This window comes from Aspergillus novofumigatus (assembly GCF_002847465.1).
Source record: "Aspergillus novofumigatus IBT 16806 chromosome Unknown P174scaffold_2, whole genome shotgun sequence".
Lineage (NCBI taxonomy): Eukaryota > Fungi > Ascomycota > Eurotiomycetes > Eurotiales > Aspergillaceae > Aspergillus > Aspergillus novofumigatus.
This window is the reverse complement of record NW_020194275.1, coordinates 472,613-496,879: the sequence shown is the minus strand read 5'-3', so window position 1 is coordinate 496,879 and position 24,267 is coordinate 472,613. Positions and strand designations below refer to the sequence as shown.

Sequence of the window (24,267 nt, the reverse complement as noted above, 5' to 3'; positions counted from 1 at the left end):
TGATCTGTTGATGGCGGACTTTGTTGCACGTAGAAGATTCATTACCATTTAGTTGTCTTCATTGATAAATGTGATATATTCATGTAAGAAAAGCCATAAAAGCAGATATCTGAACATTAACTCCAAAGGCCCAATTCCAAATCTTTCTCCGTAACACCCGGGGTATGCTGCAGTCTCCAATGGAAAAAGAAATATGTATGTGTATCAACTCCATCAACGCGCTCACCCTCAAAGCCCAACCTACAACCTACATCATCACGGTGCAACGTCGCAGGGCAGCCCCCTTAAGTTCTATAGATCTTGACCACACTGATGATGTTCTTCCGACAGATAGGGCAGATATCGACCTGGCGGGCACAAGCCACACAGGCACAGACGTGACCACAGTCATAGAACAGGGCGTCCTGCTCCTCACTGTAGCAGATCTGGCACAGATCCATCTCTTCGTCGGCGACTTCCCAGTAGCTGATGCCCTTGCCGTGTCGTTTGCCGTCCTTGTAGCCGCCAACATATTTGTTGCCTGTCTTCTTCTCGACGAAGGTGCCCTGGCCGTGGCACTGGTCCTCGTACCAGTCTCCATCGTAGGTATCCCCGGTGGGGTACTCCATGGCACCGCTGCCGTGGCGCTTGCCGAATACAAAGTCGCCGACGTAGGTGGCGGCCGAGTCGGAGATGTGCTTGCCTTTGCCGTGGTAGTAGCCCTTCAGGAAGTCACCGCTGTAGTACTCGCTGTTGAAGGAGGCATCGACGGTCTTCGTGCCGGTGAAGGCCCGAGTGGGGTGATTGCGTTCCGCTGCGAAGAGGTAGTGGACCAGCCGATCGGGACTGGAGAATCGGCCTGCAACGCTGAGCTCCGTGCGCCTATAGAAAGGTGCGGGTTAGAATGGGATCTTTATATCGGGTTGAGTGAAGGAACACCTACTTCTCCTTGCTTAATTTGTCACCGACAATAAAACATGTCCCATCTGGCACATAGGCATCGAATGTTCCCACGCTGGACATGGTTGTCACAGTGGTGCCGTCAACCCGCTGCCAGATCGAGAAATCCTTCATCATCGGCCACTTCAAGTGTTTCCGCAGAGCGGTCTTAATTTTCTCCTCTTTTCGGGAGAAGAAAGAGCCCACCGTACGCAATGCTTGTGCCTCGAAGTCGAAAATTTGAATGAAGTAGTAAACGTGCTCGACGGGCAGGGGGACTTCGGGCTCTTCCGAAGTGGTAGACACAGCCTCGGGAGCTGGAGAAGCAGCCCGCTGCTGTGCTGGTTCGCTTTGAGTAGCGTCATTGGAGGACTGCTCAGCCGGAGCAGGTGATTCTTGAGCCTCCTCAGCCAGCTCGATTTCCATTTGCTGGACATCCTGTGCGATGATCGCCGCTATGGCCGCATCATCTTCAGCACCCGCATTGCTGGGCTGAATCTCAGAGGAGTCGGAAGTCTCTTGACCAGAGCTCTGCGAGACCTCGGAGTCACTCGTCCGTGGCAGAGGCTGCTCCGCCGACACCCTGTCACCGTTGCTGAGATCGCTTTCGGTCACGTTACCAGATGAGCTGGCCTCAGCCCCTCCACTTCGGACTTCAGGAGTATATTGTCTGTCGTCCGTAGATTCAGAACCAGCGCGTTCGACTACCGCCTCTTCAGCCTTGCGCTGGGCGACTACAGTGTCGCGGGGATCCTTGATGGCGAAGTACTTTGCCTCGTCTATGGACTCATGCGTTAGCCGTGCCCCACAACTGTGGACCTAAAAAAGGACAGACTTACCATCAGAGACAATCTGCATCCACAACCGAGCAACTGGAACAGGTAGATCAAGGGTCGATTTCAGATCCGAGATCCGCTCGAATGCAAGTGTTGGTCCGAATCGATCACGAGTATGTCCAATCTGCCAGAGACGGATATTCTCGGGACTGGCCTCAGTCTCGCTGCCCGCAGAGGCCCAGAGAGCGATCTTCTTGCGCAACTCGACAATATTCTCGGAGCGGGGAACAGTCATATACATCACTCTGTTGGCCGCCTTGGCCTGGGACATCAAATCATAGGAGTCAAACAGACTAGGTAACTGGTCATACTGCGGCGGAGCATAGACCTCTACCTGGATTTCTTTCTCTGCGGCCTTTCCACCGGACATGGAGGAGAGAGGGTAGATGCCGGTCTCATAGTATTCCTTGAGTGACGGCGAGACGTCCCACGGACCCTGAGGGCCAGGGAGGAACTCCGAGACAATGTCGCTTCGGATATACATGACGGCGATGGCGACATCATGACCAGTCTTGAGGTCTACTTTCTGAGTCTCATCCAGGCCAAGATGTGGCCCCAAGGCTGTCTTACGTGTGAGGCATTCAACACGATTATCGCTGCCGTCATCGAATGCAAGCCATCTGGTTCCGGGCCCACCAGGGCGAAGAATGCTGAAGAATTTGCCCGACGTGCGCCGTCCGCGGTGGACAATGTAGCCATAGAGGACATAGTTTCCACATTGGCCGTCAACCAGGTAGGGAGCCAGATCCAACTCCTCATCCAGGTCAACCTTGTTGTAGACCAGGCGCCACTGACGCGCCGCCTTGTCCAATTTATGGCGGTTCAGCTCGACATGCAGAACAGGTGGCAATGCCCAACGGCCGGGTTTCTGCGTCAGGTACCAGATCAACCCTTCGCGCATCGTTTTGGCCTCTTCGGCAGGCACACAGATGCGGGAGTTGAAATCCTTTGGGATGATGTTTACCGCATCCACTCCGGAAGGGGCAAGGGAGTCGGGCGAGGGACTGTCAAAAATCTTGGCCAGCTCCTTCGGAGCATCGGTGTCCGACAGTTCAAACTCGATCGTCCGACGCAGGCGCTCCCAGAACTCACAGACATCGCCCGAGTATTCATGCAGATTGCGCAGAATGGAAGTGATAATATCGGTATCGACATATTGCAGGGACTGGCCACGAGAGCGAAGACGCCAGAGGAATTTCTGCAACGCATCGCAGAGCGGTTTGGGCTTGATATCGCAGTTTGTGAGATGGCCCAAGACCTTGGCATTCTGGATTATCTTGCACAGCGGTGCGAGATGCAGCCACGAGGCCAGCCCCGCAACCTCGGCACTGTGATTGATGACAGAATCACCCAGCGGCCGGTAGCCAGTCAAGCCTAGACTGTCCCAAGTCGGTTCAGAATCGCTCGCATGCCACCATAGAGACCGGGTGGGATCGTCAATAATGCGGATGTATGCATCGAACGCCAGCGTGTCATTGCGGAGTAGCGCCTGGCGCTGGCCCCGCTGCCGACGGTGGATCTGGTCCCACGGGCCGTGGAAATTAGTCCAGCCCCAGTCTAGGTTGTGCGGGTTGAATTGGTGGCACGACGACTGCATCCAACCCGTACGAGGCTCGTCTGGGTTGTACAGAATGACACCGATCTGTGCCGACACTCTCCAGGTGTCCTTTGGAGAATCTTGCTTGCTGGCAGCCGCAGCAGGATACTGTGACGTGAAATTCTCCAGCCAGCTTGCCGAGTCTTCGGTTCGGGCAAACTTCATGTCCACCTCAGGAGTGGCGGTGTTGAGCCCCGTATCGGCCGGTCCCCGCAACACTTTGAACTCGGCCTCTGGCAATGTCTTGTCGGGCTGAGGCAAGGTCGGGGAGCATTCGATGTAGATGCTCAGGGAACCCACGTTATTACCACGCGGGAAAAACTTGATTGTCCACCAGTAACCGCCGATGTAAGCAGGAGGGGAACGCATGATCTTGCTGCGGTTGGGCGCGTCTTTGGTCCCTCGCACGCCCTTGATCTTCCATGTCAGCCGGCCTTTTTCAACCGGCCGATACTCTGGGTCGTCGAGATCTGGGTGGAAGTTCTTCTCCCAGTAATCGTCTACGATGGTCAGCATCTCCAACTCGCTTTCGTCCTTGAATCTCAAAAATTCGCAGGAAGACCTACACTCGTATGCACTATAGTCCCCATCCGCTGTCGACTCGATTTCCTTCATCTCCGCCTCATCAGGTACCGACGTGTCCTCCTCAATTTCGGCCCAGTATGCATGTTCAAGCTCTGGTTGCGGAGGTTGGGGTGCAGGAGTTGGATCTAATGGTTCATGTGACTCTGGATGGACATTCTCTAGCGGAGTATTCGCAAGGATGTCTGTAATGTTGTTTTCGCTTGTAGGCTCCGGAAGCTCTGTGCCAGCAGTGACTGCGTCTGACGAGGGGCATCGACACTCAGTGTGACGGCAGGGGGGAGCTGCTCCACGGTAACCGCGGTATCCATTCGAGTATCCATCGTGAAAGAGGGTGAGATCTGTATGTACGCAAGAGGCTATGTTTGAGACACAAGATTGACAGAATATAGCATATAAAGATGACAAGGCACTGAAGTACTGCGTCTAGCGGGTCAGAGGCTTATATGGAGGAACGACGAATACAATGCACAGATCACTGATAAGTGGAGGAAAAAAAAATATATGAAGCAAGAGAATGAAAGACAATGAAAAACACAACGAGAAAGAAAGAATGACAGGTCAAATACAGAGTAAGAGGCCTGGGGGATAGATAGGTTGATGATTTCCCGATAAGAGACAGCAGGCGGTGCTTATCAGGGCGATCAGTGGGTTGGTTTGTTGGGGTAAGAGAAAGAGAGAAAAGGAAGGGACGTGAAGAGAAGAGAAGAGAAGAGGACAAAAGGAGGTGAAGAAGGGTAATAAAAAGGAAAAAGGATCGAAATGAGGAAAAAGAAAAAGAAAAAGAAAAAGGAAAGGCAAACCAAGAGACCGCAGCACCACAGCGCTCCGTATACGGATACCATGTCCATACCTTAGTCTACCCCGTGAAGCTGCTCCCTGTAGAAAATGAGGCGGCAATGCAGAGCGTGTTCTCCCCTCACCGCCGAATGATGGAGACAGCCCCCCGATCATTGACCATTAAGGATGCAAAAGGCGGATCAGCCTCTGACTTGGTCGTCCTTTATTGATCAATAAGGTGATGAAATTAATTACTGAAATGGATAGGAATGCGATGACTGCCTAATGTGTTGGTGATAGCCTAGTGTCCTCTATCTGCCTCTATCTGCCTCTATCTGTATGTCTGCCTACCCTACTCGTGGTTCTCCTCATCAGGAACATAGGCACAGTACAGCCTTCCTCGGTACAGTAGGAATAGACTTTTCCCTGTTCTTTTGGCTTTGCTTTTACCCTTCCGCCTATCCCTTGGGCCCTGTCTGTCTTCTCCCGCCCTTCCGGACTGTGGCAAATCAACTGGAGCAATCAACTCCAGCGCCTGGAATGGCCCAAACGGGGCACGACGATCATTCTGTGGGACAGCCCATTGGCATTCAATTCTCAATTTTTTGTGATTCGTCCACCAGACTCAAGATTCTCACAACTTCGCCTCAAGAAATTTACTCCGATGCTCTGGTTCGGTAGTCGATAGTCGATACTGGTGTTCCTCTTTTCTTCATGCCGATGCCGCTCGAATACCTTATGGGGCAAAAGAACGGTTCGCCACCGCCGAAGTTTTCTAGAAGACCTTTGGCTGGACGGATATTTCTTCATGTGGTGGGGTTCCTTTTCTGTCAGAATGCCCTATCGGGGGAACTCTGATCGACCCCGACAGGGTCCCTGAAGTTAAAACAGGAGAGGCAAGTTTCAGGAACGGCGGGAGAATGCTCAGGGGAACTTGAAGCGACCGCGGGTCACCCACCAAGCATTATTCAGTCTAATGAAGATCTGATGAGGGGTAATATCGGATCACTGAATCGCTGACTCTCATCCCCATGTGTCAATTGTCTTCTCAGTTGTTGTTGTGCGAGTCTTCGGCCGATGGAGTTGGGCTGGACCGGGCAAAAGAGGCGGCCACTATCATCGGGAAGACCACCGTTGCTTCCGCATACACCTTAACCGCCTTTGCATCGGCCTTAATTTTGCCCCAGCTGACAGCCTCGTCTGGCCGGGCACCCGCGTCGCTGCCATCAAATTCTTGAGCGGTGTTGATGTAAACTGCATGTTCAGCACCATTACGCATCAAGCATGCATTAGCAATGTGGTGTTTAATCACACCACCTCCAAGAATGATCATTCCTGCACGGGCTGCCCGCACGGCCATCGTGTTGATACGGCGTACATCGTCGACAATATCCACACGCAACCGCTGCGGGGAGGATCGATAGGTATGGAAGTACAGCATGTCTCCAAGCGAACCATCTGTGAGTGCCGGACAGAAAATCGGGATGTTGTTCCGTGCCGCCCAGTAGAGTACGGAGTCCTCATTGTCAATCTCACGACCCAGGCGTTCAATAACGCGGCTAGGTGTCCAGTGTAGCTCGTCCTCCTCGTCCCCGGTCTGGAGGGCCTTTTTCTTCGCCTCTTCCTGCTCCTCTAGCATCTTGTCGAGAATGGGAATCAGCCAGTCCTCAAACGCGCAGTAATTGCTGTTTGGAACGACGAGGTTCCCTATCCGGTTGAGTCCCTTGGCCCGCAGCCCGGCGCCTGGTGTCGAGAAGCTACCCATGTACGTCGGAGCCAGGCATTTGATCAGATCCTCCTCGACTCCTCCAGCTGTGGTAACAATGGCGGAGACATGGCGATGACGGACGAGATAACGGATGGTGTCGCGTAGACCGGAAGAGATGAGATTAGAGGTATATCCGAGAAATATCGTGGTTTTCTCTCCTGTTTCAGGGTGACGATATGCTCGCTGCGCACATCAGCACGCGCTCGTAGCTAGCAACGGAAGTAATTCATCTTACCATGTCATTGATGATACGTGCAGCCTCCGCAACAGCACTTCCTTGAAACCCCATATGCACCATGTTGTCGACCATTTCCGCAACGGTGATATCTCGTCCTTGGAAACGATCAAAGTCGACGCCGCGGACCTCGTGTGACCCTTCCGGGACGGGTTCGGAGGCAACGAGAACGGCATTGGTGGCAGACGACGGAGGTAAAGCCTCTGCTGACGCTGAGTGATTGTTCGTCATCTTTGAGGATAAGATAGAAAAGTGATGCGAGGTTGTTGCTAGAATCTGAGCTCTAGCGGGGGATTTTGATTTGTGACCTCTTTTTTTTTTCTTCTTAGCATGGATGGCGGGGAACAATCCTTTGTTTCAGGCACCAAAACTAGGTTGCGCTTGTATGCCTCAGGAACCTGTTAGAAAGGACCTAGCCATTTATGGACTAGCTCAAGTTTACAGTGATCGGCTCGTCACATTTACAGGATGCCTGAGGCATACAGACAGGTGGGCTGGGCTGGCCTCAGGCACCAGGACTAATTATTCCCAGATCCAGGTCCAAGGCTGGAGGCAGAGAGCATCCTGCTGCCCCATGGTTTCCATCTCTGGTGATTTTCCTCCTGCGAATTTCTTCTTCTGTCTCAACCTTGTCCTTTGTCTGTTTTGCCTTGCGATCTAATGCATGTTGCATCTCCATTTTCTACGCTCAGCGAGCTCAAGTGAAGAAATTACCTTAGTTCATCTGGGCCCTCTTGTTTTGGTCAACTGAACTCCTTGCAGCTGTCTACCAATATTCTGATTGCTGGAAACGTGGAAAGGTACGACGCCTGTTATTGTCATTACTCGTATCATTTGTTGCTGTTTATCACACTCCTCGATTCGGTGTTTGTTTAATCATTCTAAATCCCGACTTTGTCGATGAGTGCTCCGACAACTCAACGTCGAGGTCACATCGTGGTGGCAGTTGAGTTTGAAAGGGCGGGTCCAGGCAGATAACTACTCTGGGATTACCGTCCTGCATATTGAATTTGCTACAGAGGTACATACAGTGGTTGCAAGGTACCGTTGACTGACTTTTGTTTGCGGTTAAAAAAGATTTCGCGAATCGTGACTCGAGGACCATTCTTCTTGACTTCCCTTGACGCCTTTGAAAGTTGAGGCCGATCCACGCCTCGATCGCTAACCCAGACATCTGAAACATTTAATTCCGCGCCCCTCCCAGTGGCTGCCGCTAAGCACTCGATCGTGGGACATTTGCTGATTGCTCCTTTTCTGGGATCGGCCCCGATTCGGCCTGGTGCACGTTTACGTAAACATTTCAAGGTGGTCCGTGCTGTGTGCACGCTCTTCACGATCACGTGCCTCCCCACACCTGTTCAAGTGGCCTGAGGCCTCACGCTTGGTCATTATTGGGTCGTTTTCAATTTCGGCTTGTTCTCGCCTCCCTTTGAATCACTGAAAGCCTGACACGGGCTTTTGTACAACCTCACTCCTAACCTGCTGCAGGCTGCCTGCCAGGTTACCTTCTTTCAAACTCTTTAGTTATGACCTGGTGATGTCTTCACGATATCCTCCATCATCTGGGTTCAATTCCCGTGACCGTTCTCCCCAGCGTTTTGGTGACCGTCGCCCTCCCGCTGGCCCTCGTGGTTCCGACGATGCGAACTTGGCTCCATTGGGCAGAGAGCCACCTCGCGGCCCCAAGGCCCTGATCGATCATCCCCGGGGAGCTCCCTTTGGTGGTCGAGGTCGCGGTTTTCCTGGTCGGGCTGAGTTTCGCGACCGCGACCGCGACCCTCGGGACCGGGACAGGGAGCGAGACCGGGATTTTCGAGATCCGCGCGATGGACCCCCGCCGTTTCGTCGAGATATTGACCGGGACTGGCCCCGACGCGAGCGAGACTTCGATCCTCGAGATTCACGGATCGGTTTTGGCCGTGGCCGCTCCCGTTCGCCTCCCCTCCGCCGCGCGACTTCCGTGATATGAGAGAGCCAGTTGGGCGCGACTCGGATATTGTTCGAATGCGGCGTGGCTCACGAGATAGCTTGGTATCGGTATCGTCAAATGCTCCCGATGGCCCGGCCCTTGGTCCGAATCATATCCCCCGTGGTGGCCTGATGCGTGGCCGTGGTCGGGGAGATTGGGAGGTCGGTCGTGGTCGCGGTCGGGTTCCGTACCTGGACGATCGGGACTCCTTTCGGCGTCGGAGTCGTTCGCGGGATGGCAGGCGTGACTGGGATCGTGACCGAGAACGCGACAGGGATCGCGATCGCGAAAGAGAAGTCAGAGATCGAGTCATGGACCGGGAGCGCGATCGGGAACGAATCGTTGACCGGGATCGCGAACGGGATATTGACAGGCGCGATCGCGAACGAGAGCGGGATATAATCGATCGACGGGATCGGTTCGAGCGTCGCGACGATTTGGACAGACGGGCGGATCGCGATGAGCGGGACCGACCAGCAGAAGCATGGAAAAGAGATCAACTTCCAGCTCGAGCTGATGCACGTACTAGCTCTGGAACCCACCCCTTCGCGTCCATGGGCCCTGTCCCTGCAGCCTCGGATCGATTACCAGACCATCCGATCGTTGAACCGCCCCGTAAGCCTTCTATGGCCGAAGCTCGTCGAGACTCGATACGCCCGGATTTGGCTGCATCGCGTCCAGACTCTGTCAAAGAGCTACCATCACTACTACCGATCAAGCGGTCTCCCCCTCCGGCGGCCCCTCAGGTACCGGCCTTTGGCTCAGTCACCGCGCCGATCCCCGATCTGTCTGCGGACAAAGTAGCCGTCGATACAGCTTCGGCCGAGGTTGTTCCGTCAGTTGCAGAGAAGGAACGCAATGAACCTCCGTCGCGTGCGCCCGTGCAACCTCCCACAGGCCCGAAAGCAGAGCGCGCCTCCGTCCAACCACCACCAGAACCCAGATTTCGACGAGAGGAGGTACGCCGCGAAGAAGGCCCGGAGACGAGCGAAAAGGACAATTCTATCCCACGGGCACACAGAACTCAAGCCAGCCCTTCTCTCCACGCGCGGAAGCAAACTCCAGAACTCTCTCCACCGACTGCACCTGCGGCCATGATTGGCAAGGAAATAAGCACACCGCATGCAGAAGCGTCGTTGACCAGCAGGACAGGTAGTATAGTCAGCTCTCCCGAACTCAACAAGGCTCGCACCCCTTCGATCGGTGCGACGTCACCCGGTTTGCACATTCCTACAGGACCTCGCGCCCTGCAGCAACGACCGACGCCGACTCGAGGACCTCCGAAGGGTAAAGCGCAGTGGGCTCGGCCTGGTTATAATCGTCACCCAGCCGGAGCTGGCGCCGTACCACTACCGAAACGGGATTCCATCGATGGGAAAGAGCGAAGTCTGTCCATCAGCGAGGAGCCCAGACGAGAACCACCAGTTCCAGCCGATGACCATGGCAACGAACTGGAGGCGGGTGAGATTTTGCCTGACAAGGAGATCGAAGGCGACGCGCGTATGTCCCCTGAACCTTTCAAGTCTGACACAGTTCGTCACGTCACTCCTCCACGAGCGCCAGAAGCAGTTGTCGAACCCGAGAAGAAGGTTGCCCCGGAAGACAAACCCGCCATGCAGGAAGACACGTTGATACCAGACTTTGGCCGATCAAGCGATGAAGATGAGGACGAGAACGATGTATTCACGCAAGAGTACATTGAGGAACGGAAACAAATCTTCGAAAAGGACATGAAAGCGCTCCGCGCGGAAATGCCCCCTCCACCCCTTGAAGATCCGCATATCGTTTCCCTCTTAATGCAGATCCAGCTTCTAGGAGTTCTTGCCAATGAGCAGCCTGTAGGCGAAGCTGCTCTCCCCCCTGTTCCCGCGGTCGAAGTTCCCAAGGCGGCAGATGAGGCAGAGGAACCTGCACCTGTCGCGGTCAAGCAAGACGCTGAGTTAGAAACTCCCGAGACGTCTCCAAAGCTCGCTTTAGATCTAGTTCCGCCAGTGGATAGCATTTCCGTCAAAGACTTGCCATTCTTGCAGTCCGGTCCGCCTACACCGATATCGGACCTTGACGTTTACCAGGAAAATGCGGCGATACACGCTCGTATGAAGGATGTGTTCAGTCAAGAATTGATTAAACGGAGGAAGGAGATTGCGCGGAAGAACACGGAGCTCCGCGAGGAGTACTTGTCGTACTACAAGCCTTGGAGGCTGCAAGTGTGGGAACTGGATCGCGCAAAGGCCAGAGCTTCCGCCACTCCAGGGGCTGGAACACCTCCAGCTCCTCCTGCTGCACCAACACCTCCGGCCGCCGAGGGAAGACGATACAAAGGTAACAGCGAGCTTGACTTTCAGAACGCGCTCCGTGCGTCCGAAATATCTGCGCAGGAAGAACTGGAACGCCGTCGGGGAAACAAGGCTACGGCGCAGCCAGACCTCGCCCGGGAAGCCGTCATCCCAGACATGCTCGAGCCAAGGGAGGCAAAGGCGCAGATCTACAAGGATACCAACAATTCTGTGGACCCTACGAACGCCATGGATGTCTTTGGCTTCCTTCCTCCTCCCAACGACTTCACCCCCGAGGAACACGAGATATTCACTGATGCCTTCATGGCTTACCCAAAGAAGTGGGGCAAGATCGCCGAGTCGCTGCCCGGACGGGACTTCCAGCAGTGTATCATTCATTATTACCTCACAAAGGAAGAAATCAAGTACAAGGCGAAGTTGAACAAGAGATGGAGTCGTCGCGGTCGTGCTCGAAGATCCGCTCGGCCAAAGTCGAACGCTCTCATGAAGGATCTCGGTGTGGTCAAACCCGATTACGATGGCGAAGAAGAGCCCGCCCCTGTCACAGACACTGGCCGTCCGCGCCGTGCCGCTGCGCCTACTTTTGGGGACTCCTCCGCTGCTGATACCGATACCAATGGTCGCCGCGGTGCTGGCAAGGATGGTGAGCCGGGAGAGAAACCCAGCAGACGAGGTGGTCGCACTGGCACAGGTACCCGTGGCAATCGACGAGGCAAAGCTGCTCAGCAGCAGCAGCAGCAACAACAACAGCAGCAGCAGCAACAACAGCAGACCCTGCCCTTACCCCAGCCTCCGACCGAGGTGTCGAAGGTACCGCAACCAGGGCCCCCAGAACAACCTATGCAGACCCTGCCAGTCCCAGCAGTTACCGCTCCTGTTGTTCCCGCGCCTAAAACAGAGCCAGCCGAGACATTCATGGCTGTCATGACTGAAGCACCTGTACGGATCAAGGAAACGACGGAGAGAGAAATCCCTGAGGCACCTCCGCGAGCGAAGGCCGGAAGAGGTCGCCAGAGGGAAGGCATGTACGTCTTCGAATCGGCGGAACAAGAGAGTTTGGGATCTGCCAGGCCTGTCGAGGGTGGCTACGGATCACTGCAACCTACTAGCTACTGGTCTGTTCCCGAGCAGCGTGACTTTCCACAGCTGCTGGCCCACTTTGGCAGAGACTTTGAGGGCATTTCGAACTTTATGAAGACGAAGACTACTGTTATGGTAAGCCATCTTCCATTACTTTACTTTTCCTCTGCCTATCGATAGTCAAGTTACTAACTCTTTTTAGGTCAAAAATTACTTCCAGAGGCGCATAGACTCGGGGCAGAAAGATTTCGAAGACATCGTTGCCGATGCAGAGGCTAAAAAGGCTCGTGGTCAACCGACTGGTCCATTGCCCGTGCCTAACTTTGCTTCGAAGCGACGTTATGAAGCGACGCCGTCGTCGATCATGCCTCGACCACTGGCACCCCATACTGACACGGTGGCAGAGTCGGACGAGGCGCGTACGGCGAAGACCAAGCATACAGCCACAGCGTCTCAACTTGCACCTTTGCATGCCCGACCTGCTCCAGAGAAGGAGCGTACTGTCTCCAGGTATCCGCCGCTGGCACAAGCCAGCAACGTACCGATGTCGACAGTGCCGATGCTTGGCGAAGATCAATCTCGGGCTATCCGATCACAGGTGGGCCTACCGCCGCGTCTGCAGGGGCCACGCCTGGGCTACTTCACCGAGGACAGGCAGGCTCCGGCCCTGGTGGCACACGCAAATGTCCGACCTCAGGAACCACCGCTCTCTGCACGCCAGACTCCTGTACCGGTATCGGAAATGGCCAGGATGGAGCCACTCCACGCACAAAGTTTCAGGACCCCAACCATGGATATGCACGGGTCGCCGTTACTTGCGGCTCATGGCTCGATTCCTCCGTCACAGCAGGCGTACATGCAGCAACAGCAACAGCAACAGCAACAGCAACAGCAACAGCAACAGCAACAGCAACAGCAACAGCATGCGTTCATGCCAGCGCCCACTCACTCCCGCCAAAGCAGCCTTACGAAACCGCCCGGTTCGCCTGCACAGCATTTGCAGCGGCAGGAGGCGGAGGTATCGCCCATTCGACGCGACTCCACCAGCCAACGGCCATTTTACCCGCTGCCCGGCCAGCATGCTGGGCTGTCGCAGCCGCCGATTCTGTCCCCACCCAAGGAGCCGCCACGGCCCAGTTCGACTCCACTGGAGCCCGCAGAGGCACCCCGGCAGGTCCCTGCCAAGCGCTCCAACATTATGAGCATTCTGAATGATGAGCCGGAGGAGCCACAACCTCGGAAGCGGTTTGCCAGCGACCAAGCCTCGTCCAACGCACCCGGCAAGCCAGCGTCGCCGTCTCGCCCCATCTACTCTGGGGCTCACACACTGCCTCAACAGGCGCCGTCGCGTCAGGACGAGACATTCATGGCATCCGCTGGCGCTCAAAAGCCTCTTTACGCCCCGCACAGTCACTTCCTGCCGCCGTCGCGTGCTTATTCAGAGTATCAGGCCTACTCTACGATGCCTGGAGGATCCCCCGGCCCGCCGGCGAACAACGACTGGATGGCTCGGTTCGACCCGAGAGGCCAACAGCAGCAGCAACAGCAACAGCAACAGCAACCTGCGCCGCCTCAGCCCCCGCACCCGAATCGACCGGCCACAACGTTGGCAGCGCAGCCGTCGTACTCTCCATATACTTCCGGGCAATCCCATCCCGCCTCCTCTCTTCCCAACCTTACCGCTCCATCTCCGGCCCCTACGCCGTCCCCGGCTCCGACACAGCGTCCCTCGTATCCAGGATCGGTGTACGCACAGTCGCCATCCTCACACGCGCAGCCAGCGCCTAGTGGCACGCGCGATCTGGGCTCACAGAATCAGATCTATCGGCCCGCAGTTGGATCTCCCACGTCACGCCACAACTCCATCGCGTATGGCTCACGACAGGGGCCGCCGACGCCCGTTCAATCGCAAGCAAGTCTGCTTGGGCTTGGGTCTCGGCCGCCCGCGCCAACCGTGTCTGCCCCAGCCCCACCGAGTCATATGTCGGCTCACCAGACCTATCAGCAGCATGTGCAGACCATGGTAAACGGAGCCCATCATCAGCAGTCACATCGCGGTCCGCTGGGATTGAGTGCTGGCTATGGCCACAATACACCGCAACCGCAAGGACAGGCTTCCCGTACGACGGGGCTGCCAGGACCGCCGTCTCAGTCGGCAACCATGGGCCGGTCGTATACCCCGCCGGCGATTCTACAGCCGAACCCGGCCGGCTACGGTCCTAGCGGCCCATCGTCGGGTATGCATCCTCTCCAGGCGCGGCCGTCTGGTCCTGGAGGTCTTGGTGAGCCTCTTTCGTCTGGCCATAATCCGGGACATCAACGGGGGTACAGTCAAGGGTCAAGTGGAATGCCACCACAGCATGGGCCACGCTAGTCTTCTTTGCATATATGTCAGCCGATCGGCTATGTATTGTAGGATTGTAAAATTCTTCTGCACTTGGGTTCGGGGTCACTCGTTGGAGCAGTGTGCCCTATGATTTGTATAGTAGATGATCAATGCATGAATAAGTTTATGTTTAACTCTGAGCCCGTCGATCATGGGGACGCAAAGAATACTTAATCTGACGAGCTACAAGTGACAAGCATGCATGATTTGCAGATATGACACGCATGGCGTGCATTGTCCGGCAGATAAACAACTCTAACTGAAACAACCTGAAACGCCCATCGCCACAGTCCATCTTGGAGGTAGATCCTAGCCTATGCCGTCTACCCCAGTCTCCAATCCCACTGTAACGTTAATCTATTTATGCATGACGCGGCTCGTGGATCCTCAACGCAAGCAAGAAGTCGTGTGCCGCGCAGTAGTACAGTACGGACGAGTATATAAATGTAAATGGCTAACCCCCAAGCAATGGAATGCAACCCAATTACCTAAAGTTCAAACGAAAGGAAAAGAACACACCATGGCCACCGCAAATCCTGAGACGATATCAATCCAAACCGACATCGAGAAGGCCAAACTCGCTAGACGGCAGACCGAGTATGCGGTTCTGAAGGATGCGCTGAGGAGGCGGATCCCTGTGACTCACATTCCGTTTTTGGTGGCTGCTGCGTCGGCTCGTTCTGTTCCTGCTTGTTCTCAGGCATATACACGCACATGCAGTGGACGTGTGTATGAGGATAAGGTGTATCCGCATCTACGGGGGGTTATCGAGGTACCTACTACCCTATCCTATCCTATCCTCTCCTATCACTCTATCTACAAAGATGAATGAGCTGAGTAATGTGCGCAGTGTCGCTACCGGTACCGGTGTCGGAGGGTATACTCTCAATAAGACAGAGACAGAGACCGAGTGAGCATGGCGCTCAGCCTGTGGCATATACCCTTGGTACACGACAGGTGCATCTGGATGATAGCTTCCTGCGAAGGGCGTATAAGCGGCGGTGGGGGAGAGCAAGGGCTGGGCTGGGGGCGGCGATGTCTACGTCTGTGTCTGTATCTGGGTGTCCTTCTGCGTCTGCATCTTCTGGACAGGTATATTTCCATCATTGGGTGCCTGGGGGGAAGAAGACGAGGAGGTATCAATAATTGGTTTACGACTGTTTCTTTCTGTCATGTTTTGTTAGCGAGGCGTTTGAGCATGAATACCTTATGATACTAGTGTTTATTACGAACTGCATTCCATTGGACAGTCAATGGATCCTGAGGTCAAGTAGCAGAATGTACGTAGTATATCTAGTCTGTCAAATGAAACTGCTAGACAGAGCTGTACAGCGGTGAGTGTCTTGGCCTGTTCGTCTTTCGTCTATGCTATGGCAAGTGGAATAACTACACCAAGTGACCAAGTGACCAACATGCGAGACATATATTGCACTTTCCACACCACTGGGGATTCCCTACGACGAACGTGAACACCCCTAATTGTAGTATTCACTGCAGACATCAATAAGTATAGGGGAATACCTGGAGGACGTCGAGGCTTGAGCGCAGAATAGAATAGGACGAAACCCCTGGGGTGGATGAAGATGACTTTTTCTTCTTCTTCTTCTTCTTCTGAGTGATCTCTCTGTATTGTGAATTTGTTGATGTATGATATTGCTTCCTAGCCATTAATTCAGGACCAACGTATCCGGCCTCAAGTCAAACCAATGGGCTCATATTGTATGCTACACGGTTCTAGCTATTGTTTAACCGCAGCCATAATTCATCCTCCGCAGTGGAGAGGAGAAGTGGTTGACCTTATCGTTTCTGTAGCTCTCGTAGCTTAGGGTCTTCTTGGTTGGCCTCAGGATAACGCCGTGCCTGTCTTGCTCTCTCCAGAAGGGTTTTGCTCTATTGCATCAATGTGTTGTCCTGTATCTAGTTATATCTCCAGAAGATCCGCCTTGTAGGCTAAATACAGTATTGGGAATAGTAGCCTTAGGCTCTCAGGCATAAGTAACAAGTTGAGACTGGAAGGCATAATAGATCATTAAAAGAGCAAGATAACAACTTAAGCGGAATCTAAAATATAGTTATTATATACTGAAGATGCTACTACAATAAGTTATATAACTGGTAACTGGTAACTGGTAACTGGTAACTGGTAACTGGTAGTAAGGATATCCGCATGCAACCGAGCGGAAGACATTCCGAAATCCCGCAGTCTTGTCGCGTCCTCGGTTGTTCACGATTGACCAATCCCATCATCTCTAATTGAATGGAGATGCAGATGGACTACAGCGACTGGACAACTCTGCGGATCCCTGCTGGGGGTATGACAATAACATACACGGAATAGGCACACCACAGGGATGATATCTGAACCACTGCGGAGGGAATGAGGGGGTGACCTCGAAGGCTCTACCTATAAAGACGGTCGCACCCGCTGCTTATATCGCCACTTATAACCTATATCATCGCTATAACGAACCTTATCATGGCCCAGACCATTGTCATTGCCGTCCTCGCGGCGGTGTACTTTCTCATCCGCTACTTGAATCGCACGGATATCCCCAAAATCAAGGGCCTTCCTGAGATTCCCGGAGTGCCTGTGTTTGGCAATCTGCTACAGCTCGGTGACCGACATGCCACCGTCGCCGCCAAATGGGCCAAAAAGTACGGTCCTGTGTTCCAAGTGCGCATGGGGAACAAGGTCAGTCTATTCACCTTTTGTCGTGTATGGTCTCTACTGACTGATTCTAGCGCATCGTATTTGCCAACAGCTTCGAATCGGTGAAACAGCTGTGGATCAAAGACCAATCCGCTCTCATCTCGCGGCCAACCTTCCATACCTTCCACAGCGTCGTGTCCAGCTCCCAGGGTTTTACGATTGGCACCTCGCCCTGGGATGAGTCCTGCAAGCGACGCCGAAAGGCTGCGGCCACTGCGCTGAATCGCCCCGCCGTGCAGTCGTACATGCCAATCGTCGACCTCGAAGCGACGGCCAGTATCAAGGAGCTGCTCAAGGACTGCCGCAACGGCGCCGAGGACATCAATCCGACAGCCTACTTTCAGCGGTATGCGCTCAACACCAGTCTCACTCTCAACTATGGGTTCCGCATCGAAGGCAACGTCGACGATGCTCTGCTGCGTGAGATCGTCGATGTCGAGCGCGGAGTCTCCAACTTTCGCAGCACCAGCAACAACTGGCAGGACTATATCCCGCTGCTGCGCATCTTGCCCAAGACGAATCGCGAGGCCGAGGAATTCCGGGTGCGGCGCGACAAGTACCTGACGTTCTTGCTGGATATGCTCAAGGAACGCATCGCCAAGGGCACCGACAAGCCATGCATTACCGGGAACATTCTCAAGGATCCAGAAGCCAAGCTGAACGAGGGTACGTAGCTTCAACATTTCGTTGTTTGCCTTACTAACTTTACTGGACCTGCAGCCGAGGTGAAATCCATCTGCTTGACCATGGTCTCCGCCGGTCTGGATACCGTCCCTGGCAATCTGATCATGGGCATCGCCTACCTGGCCTCCGAGGACGGGCAGCGCATCCAGCAAAAGGCCTACGAGGAGATCATGAAGGTATACCCCGACGGAGACGCGTGGGAAAAGTGCCTAGTCGAGGAGAAAGTGCCCTACGTCACGGCACTCGTCAAGGAAACCCTGAGATATTGGACCGTCATCCCCATCTGCCTGCCCCGCGAGAGCACCAAGGACATTGTCTACAACGGCGCCACCATTTCTGCGGGAACGACCTTTTTTATGGTAAGTATAGTCACCGCCCATATTCAGCCAAAATAACTGACGGGATAGAACGCATATGCTGCCGACTACGACGAAGACCACTTCAAGATGCCCGACAGGTTCATTCCTGAGCGGTATCTCGACGTCAGCGAAGGCTCCGGCACCCCTCACTACGGCTACGGCGCTGGATCACGCATGTGCGCCGGCTCCCATCTGGCCAACCGGGAGCTGTACACGGCCTACATCCGCCTGATCACGGCCTTTACGATGCATCCGGCGCGCGATCCTGCTGACCGGCCGATCCTGGATGCGATCGAGTGCAATGTCATTCCCACCGCGTTGACCACGGAGCCCAAGCCGTTCAAGGTGGGATTCAAGCCCCGCGATGCCTCCAAGCTGCAACAATGGATTGCCGAGAGTGATGAGCGGACCAAGGAGTTGTAGTAGATATATACTTGGAAGTACGTTGTTGCGTAAAAGCGAGATTTATGTAGTCCATCTAGCATGTAAGCTATTATTTGACCGTCATGAAATCCTATATTCAACAGTAGAAACTAGTAATCCATCTCAACTCAATATTGACCAAAAGCGCCGTTTCGATAGTACCATCAGGCACGCAGGCACGCAGGCACGCAGGCACCAACCCCAAGGCACTAATTCCGCACTGCGGACGGAATCCCCGCGTTTCCCATCTGCATTCATTCCTAGACAGTTACACTTGAATCCCTTCATCCTATCCTACTCATCCTGTTCAAGACGATGGACGACCCTGAAACCGCTCCAGTCCCGAATACATGGCCAAACGCCCGGGACGAGGACTCCCGTCCCCGGAAACGACGGCGGAAATACATCACCAAAGCATGGTGAGCTTCGTACCACTACCACCAACCTACAAGTCTAGATAACAATAACAACTAACCGCATCAGCAACGAATGCAAACGCCGCAAGATCAAATGTAACGGCCAATCACCCTGCCAACGCTGCGGCCGGCAGCAGATCGACTGCGTCTACGCGGGGAGGACGCGACCCGACCAGAGTGACCAGCAGTATGTCCATTGATTCATTCTATATGAGAAATGCACATTAACAAAGAAGGAATATGTCTCGTCTCATTGAGCAAATGTCCGCCATGCAGGAGCAGATCTCGGCGCTCTCGGCTGCGGTCTATGCGCTCTCGCGAGCTGGCAACTCACCGCAGGACCAGGGGCGAGTGTTCCGTCGGCCTTCGTCAGCGAGGGAGTTGACCTTTCAGGGTCCGACGACTTCGGCGTTTAGTTTTGGTTTAGCTAAGAGTAGTTTGCAGCGTCGGGGAATTGTCGATGGCGACGGGGATGAAGCCGGCGAGGAAGGCGAGGAACGAGATGCCACGCCTCCTACTCGGGATGACACCCCGCTGGGGATGCTAAATGACGACTCCCTCTGGACGATCAGCAAGGCCGAGGCAATCAGGCTATGTCGGGTTTACGGGGAGGAAATGGGGATTATGTACCCCGTGCTGGAGCTAGAGGAGCTACTGCGGCAGGTGGAGAGTCTCTATGGGCTGTCTCCACGACTCCTCCTCCGGTCTGGGGATTACGACGTGCATATCTTGCGGTTGGTATTTGCGTGTGCGCTGACGGCGGAGGCAAGCGGGCGCAGCGAGCTGGCCATGCGCCTGTTTGAGAGTGTGCGTGATGTAGCGGACGATTGTGTCTGGGGCCCGCCGGATATCGACCGGATTATCTTTTTGACTTTGGTGGTGAGTTTTCTTTCTGCCACATGACGCGAAGATGCTAAAAGATTAGGCGATTTTCTACTTTCAAATGGACGAAGAGGCGCTGGCATGGCGCACGATCGGCCTCGTCGAGCGCATGTGTCTGGAAAAAGGCCTCCACCGGTGCGAGACGCTCAGTCATCCGACGGTGGTAGCGGCCGGCCGCGATCGAGTCCTGCGGCTGTTCTGGTCCATCTACACACTGGACATGCGCTGGAGCTTCGGCACAGGGATGCCCTTTTCTCTTGAGGACAGCGACATTGACCCGTGGCTGCCCGAGCCCGAGGAAAAGACGCCGTACCTGCGCGTGATGATCCGGTACAGTCGCATCGCGGCCAAGGTGTGGAAGTTTATCTCCGCCTTCAACAACACCGGCGAGCTCAAAAAGGACGAGATGAACTACCTGGACTGGCAGGTATTGCAATGGGCGGCCGCCATCCCGGCGTCGTTGCGTCTGGGCGATGACAGCCCAGACAAGGAACCGCGCAGCATCCGCCGGCTGCGCTCGCTGCTGTACCTGCGAGCCAACCAGCTGCGCATGCTCATCCACCGGCCCGTCCTGCATTCAGCGGGCCATATCGTGCGGTATCCGGCCGATTGCGAGACGGCGGTTGACCTGGCCAAGGACACGATCCGCTTCATCACGCGGCTGAACGAGACGTCGGACATTTACCAGCTGCAGCAGGTTGCGTTTAATTGGTTTCTAGTGTCCGCTCTGGCCGTTTTGTTTCTGGCTGTGGTTCAGGCCCCGAGCCAGTTCAGCAGCCGGTGCAAGGAGGAGTTCTACATGGCCCTGGAGCTGGTCAAGGGGTTCTCCACGCAGTCGTACATTTCCCGACGACTGTGGAAATCGATCAAGAGCCTGCGCAAGCTCGGGCCGCAGGTTGGGCTCCGGCAGTCGGCTTCTGACCAGCGTGTTTTGGCTGCTAATCGGACAGTGGATATGGCGCCGGCCAGCAACCAGGGCCAGACACCGCAGGACGGGGCGCAGATGACGCAGGAGCTGATGGAGTGGTTTGAGGCCGTGGGGACGCTGGAGAATCAGATTATGGGAGTGACGCAAGTCTTTGACGATGGCAGTGGAAGGATGGCCAATGGGTATATGTATGACTATGGAGGGGATCTGTCCAGTGTCATGCGAGATTTGTTTTGAGCCACTGCCATCACATCATATGAGACTGGCGTTGGAGGATCTACAACTGATGCGCCACCATTTGACGGTGGATGTACGGGTGTATCAGTTACACAGGCAAAGCAATCCCAGCCTTCTCCCACAACGCCTTCAGATCCCCCGACGTCCAATCCGTAACGAGCATATTCCCCGGCTCATGCGCAAACACCAGTCCCTCGATCTTCTCGCCCGCCATCTCAACCGCCAACTGCGGCGTCACCCCACACGCCTACATCGTTAGCTCACCCTAATCCAGCCACAGATGGAGTGAAACATACCCAAAAAACAGGCACCTCGCCCTCCTCAAACACCTGCGCCTCACCCCAATCAGGTGTCTTAATATCCTTAATCCCCAACCTCTCCGCCCCGTCCCAGCCCCACGCAACCGGCTCGCCATGCGTCGCCCCATACGGCCTCGTCACCTCCCTCACCCTCTCCACATCAGCGCTCTTATACGGCCTCATCGAAACAACCATGCACGTCTCGCTGAACACGCCCGCAGGCATAAGCGGGACTGTAGTCCGATACATGGCCACCATGCGGCCGGTCATCTGGTGTCTAGGCGTCAAGCCAGCCTCGCACAGCGCATCCTCGAAACTGAACGAGCAGCCTAGCAGGAAGCCCACGTGGTCGGGTGTGTATACGTCCTTCAGGTCTTTTGTGCTGGCTATCTGGCGGCCGGACTGGTAGATGCGGTACTGCGGGAAGTCGGTGCGGAGGTCGAAGTCCGGGTTGGTGATGCAGGCGGCCGGGGAGACGGTGTGAGGATTGCCCCGGGGGATGATGCCGAGGAGAGGGCAGGGGACGGGGTTGCGGAGGCAGAGGGCGTGGAAGTCTGGGGCGTAGCGCGAGGGGAGGATCAGGAGGTTGGCTTGCAGGGAGCCGGGGGAGAGGCCGGAGGTGTCGGTTATGAGGTTTTGGCGGGCGAGGAGGCGGGTGGTGTAGCTGCCATTGCTGCTGTTGCTGTTGCTGTTGCTATTGCTATTGCTTTTGCCGGTGGTGATGCTGCCCATTTTGCTTAGTTGATAAGGTGGTTAAGATGTAGAAGTGGATGTACGTAGAGACGGTGGATGCACCCCAGATATCACTACCTTATCATATGCACTGCGTCTATCTATCGTGTGGTGGCCATTCAATCGCTGGATACAGGTACCCCAGATATCGGCATGTGGGCTCCGAGATAGGCTTCTGGCAAGTCGGTATTCAACATCCTATCTGTTCATGGTTGATACTACTCATGCCGATCCACCGGATAGAATTGCCGCCATTAATGTTGCTTTGACCCCAATTCTCCAACAGCCACCGACTAAAATGTCTCCATCCCCACGCTGCTCCACCGTTATCACCCCAATAGCTTGATTCCATCGGCCCGATGAGGGGAGTGATCGGCCCAGGAAAATGATTGGCATGGCAGTTTTCATTACGGAAGATAATCATTGCCGTGGGCTATCTGACTCCGGGGTAATTGCTAACTATCAATTTACCGATTTTCTACTTTAAATGGGCTCGTTATAAGAGCAGTGCATCCAGATATTCTAGTTTGTCCAAGTCAAGACGAAATGACCGAACCAGACCACAAACCCTCCCTCCAGGAACCATCGAAAGATGCCCAAGAAGACATCGCCCAGGGCATCGACATTGACTTGCAAAATGTCGTCCTCGACCCAAAAAAGGAGCGCAAACTCCTCCTCAAACTCGACCTCGCCTTTGTCCCCATCATCATGCTAACCTACCTCTCCTGCTTCCTTGACCGAACCAACATCGGTATTTGCCAACCACCCATCCTTGTGTCTAATGACTACTGACATGAAATAGGAAATGTCAAAGTAGCAGGCATGCCCGAAGCCGTCGGCGCCTCGCCCAGCCAATTCTCCACCGCCGTCTCCATCTTCTACGTGACCTACGTGCTCCTCGAAGCCCCCTGGGCCGTGCTCATGAAGAAGCTCACCCCGCGCAACATCCTCACGGGACTGTGTATAGTCTGGTCCATCACGACCGTCTTCACCGGGTTCGTGACGAATGTCCCCGCGCTGTACGCTACACGCCTTATCCTCGGCGCCTGCGAGGCAGGCCTCTTCCCCTGCCTGAATCTGTACCTGACGATGGTCTACCGCCGCGAGGAGCAGGCGAAGCGCGTCTCGTATCTGATGAGCTGCGCCGCTATTTCCGGCGCGTTTGGCGGGTTACTTGCTTATGGCCTGTTGCATATGGATGGGATTGGGGGGAAGGCTGGTTGGAGGTACCTCCCTCCCTTTCTTCACTTCACCTGAGATGATGCTAATGCAATGCAATGCAATAAAGATGGGTCTACATAATCGAAGGCCTCTTCAGCCTCATCTGCGCATTCCTCATCTGGTTCGGCCTCCCCAACGACCCGTCAAACGCCTACTTTCTCACGCCCGACGAGAAACACATGATGCGGGTGCGCAACGCCCAGCGAGCCGCCTACATGGGCAGCGACGAGTTCAGCTGGGCCGAGATGCGGATCGCCATTTCCGACCCGAAACTCGCATTCAGCGCCATCACGCAGTTCTGCCAGGATATTCTGCTGTATGGGTTCAGCACGTTCCTGCCCACCATCCTCAAGGGGATCGGGTATGATTCGCTGATGAGCAATATCCTGACCGTGCCGGTGTACTTCTGGGCGGCGATTGTGTTTGTGAGTGTGGCGTGGGCGGCGGATCGGTATAGCCGCTTTGCGATGTTCCTGCTGGTCACGAACGTCTTTGGGATGGTGGGGTATATTCTCCTGCTGGCGGTGTCGAATAACGCGGTCAAGTACTTCGCGACGTATCTTATTGGGATAGCGACGTACACCGGGGTCGGGCTGAACATCGCCTGGTTGAATGTGAACGTGGCGCCGCATTACCGCCGCGCGCTGGAGATTGGGCTCCAGCAGACGATTGGCAATCTGGCCGGGATTGTCTCCGGGCAGATATACCGGACGTCGCCGTATGTGCTGGGGAATTCGTTCTCGTTGGGGGCGCTGGTTGTTGCGCAGGGGTGGTGCTGGGGCATGCGGTTTATTTGAGACGGGAGAATCACCTGAAAGTAGAGATTGAGGCGGGCGAGAAGGAGGATACGAGACGTGTTAGGACGGGGGATAAGGCGTTGGATTTTGTGTATCATTATTAACTGCGGGAGCATGTCTTTCAGTATACT

The 24,267-nt window shown here is 54.9% G+C and overlaps 8 protein-coding genes across 8 annotated transcripts; 5 read left to right on the top strand and 3 right to left on the bottom strand.

Annotated features, from left to right (window-relative positions):
- Positions 1 to 57: 57 nt before the first annotated feature.
- P174DRAFT_438223 (putative MATH and UCH domain protein) lies at positions 58 to 4,557 on the bottom strand. Its single transcript, XM_024826486.1, has 5 exons — positions 4,181 to 4,557; positions 3,918 to 4,154; positions 1,758 to 3,851; positions 923 to 1,697; positions 58 to 861 (listed from the first exon to the last, which is right to left on the bottom strand). The coding sequence occupies exons 1-5, from the start codon at positions 4,254 to 4,256 to the stop codon at positions 285 to 287; spliced, it is 3,759 nt and encodes a 1,252-aa protein (XP_024685048.1). The 5' UTR covers positions 4,257 to 4,557; the 3' UTR covers positions 58 to 284.
- A 1,204-nt stretch (positions 4,558 to 5,761) lies between these two features.
- Positions 5,762 to 6,947, bottom strand: P174DRAFT_417488 (deoxyhypusine synthase; the record flags this gene model as incomplete). The annotated part of the gene is made up of 2 exons (XM_024824605.1): positions 5,762 to 6,664; positions 6,717 to 6,947. The coding sequence occupies 2 exons, from the start codon at positions 6,945 to 6,947 to the stop codon at positions 5,762 to 5,764; spliced, it is 1,134 nt and encodes a 377-aa protein (XP_024685047.1).
- A 1,734-nt stretch (positions 6,948 to 8,681) lies between these two features.
- On the top strand, positions 8,682 to 14,436 carry P174DRAFT_428000 (MYB DNA-binding domain protein; the record flags this gene model as incomplete). Its single annotated transcript, XM_024825484.1, has 2 exons — positions 8,682 to 12,197; positions 12,265 to 14,436. The coding sequence occupies 2 exons, from the start codon at positions 8,682 to 8,684 to the stop codon at positions 14,434 to 14,436; spliced, it is 5,688 nt and encodes a 1,895-aa protein (XP_024685046.1).
- Positions 14,437 to 14,968: 532 nt separating this feature from the next.
- Positions 14,969 to 15,280, top strand: P174DRAFT_427999 (uncharacterized protein; the record flags this gene model as incomplete). Its single annotated transcript, XM_024825483.1, has 1 exon — positions 14,969 to 15,280. One exon carries the CDS (start codon positions 14,969 to 14,971, stop codon positions 15,278 to 15,280), a length of 312 nt encoding a protein of 103 aa, XP_024685045.1.
- Positions 15,281 to 16,903: 1,623 nt separating this feature from the next.
- On the top strand, positions 16,904 to 18,708 carry P174DRAFT_438218 (cytochrome P450). The gene is made up of 4 exons (XM_024826485.1): positions 16,904 to 17,140; positions 17,191 to 17,824; positions 17,879 to 18,201; positions 18,250 to 18,708. Exons 1-4 carry the CDS (start codon positions 16,925 to 16,927, stop codon positions 18,622 to 18,624), a joined length of 1,548 nt encoding a protein of 515 aa, XP_024685044.1. The 5' UTR covers positions 16,904 to 16,924; the 3' UTR covers positions 18,625 to 18,708.
- Positions 18,709 to 18,939: 231 nt separating this feature from the next.
- Positions 18,940 to 21,408, top strand: P174DRAFT_509659 (putative C6 transcription factor; the record flags this gene model as incomplete). Its single annotated transcript, XM_024831594.1, has 4 exons — positions 18,940 to 19,043; positions 19,108 to 19,227; positions 19,274 to 19,919; positions 19,966 to 21,408. The coding sequence occupies 4 exons, from the start codon at positions 18,940 to 18,942 to the stop codon at positions 21,085 to 21,087; spliced, it is 1,992 nt and encodes a 663-aa protein (XP_024685043.1). The 3' UTR covers positions 21,088 to 21,408.
- P174DRAFT_438215 (DUF1445 domain protein) lies at positions 20,963 to 22,153 on the bottom strand. Its single transcript, XM_024826484.1, has 2 exons — positions 21,384 to 22,153; positions 20,963 to 21,334 (listed from the first exon to the last, which is right to left on the bottom strand). Exons 1-2 carry the CDS (start codon positions 22,116 to 22,118, stop codon positions 21,176 to 21,178), a joined length of 894 nt encoding a protein of 297 aa, XP_024685042.1. The 5' UTR covers positions 22,119 to 22,153; the 3' UTR covers positions 20,963 to 21,175.
- Positions 22,154 to 22,547: 394 nt separating this feature from the next.
- P174DRAFT_509657 (putative MFS transporter) lies at positions 22,548 to 24,240 on the top strand (the record flags this gene model as incomplete). The annotated part of the gene is made up of 4 exons (XM_024831593.1): positions 22,548 to 22,869; positions 22,921 to 23,344; positions 23,407 to 24,108; positions 24,138 to 24,240. The coding sequence occupies exons 1-4, from the start codon at positions 22,665 to 22,667 to the stop codon at positions 24,238 to 24,240; spliced, it is 1,434 nt and encodes a 477-aa protein (XP_024685041.1). The 5' UTR covers positions 22,548 to 22,664.
- Between the last annotated feature and the right edge of the window lie 27 nt (positions 24,241 to 24,267).

Bases quoted from the DNA above. Each gene is read 5' to 3' on its own strand.
- P174DRAFT_438223 (XM_024826486.1), bottom strand. From the start codon at position 4,256: ATGGATACTCGAATGGATACCGCGGTTACCGTGGAGCAGCTCCCCCCT. The intron at 4,155-4,180 runs GTCAGACGCAGT...CTGCTGGCACAG, and splicing joins ACTGAGTGTCGATGCCCCTC to AGCTTCCGGAGCCTACAAGC. The intron at 862-922 runs GTAGGTGTTCCT...ACCTTTCTATAG, and splicing joins GACAAATTAAGCAAGGAGAA to GCGCACGGAGCTCAGCGTTG.
- P174DRAFT_438218 (XM_024826485.1), top strand. From the start codon at position 16,925: ATGGCCCAGACCATTGTCATTGCCGTCCTCGCGGCGGTGTACTTTCTC. The intron at 17,141-17,190 runs GTCAGTCTATTC...GACTGATTCTAG, and splicing joins AAGTGCGCATGGGGAACAAG to CGCATCGTATTTGCCAACAG. The intron at 17,825-17,878 runs GTACGTAGCTTC...CTGGACCTGCAG, and splicing joins AGAAGCCAAGCTGAACGAGG to CCGAGGTGAAATCCATCTGC.
- P174DRAFT_438215 (XM_024826484.1), bottom strand. From the start codon at position 22,118: ATGGGCAGCATCACCACCGGCAAAAGCAATAGCAATAGCAACAGCAAC. The intron at 21,335-21,383 runs GTATGTTTCACT...CTAACGATGTAG, and splicing joins GCGAGGTGCCTGTTTTTTGG to GCGTGTGGGGTGACGCCGCA.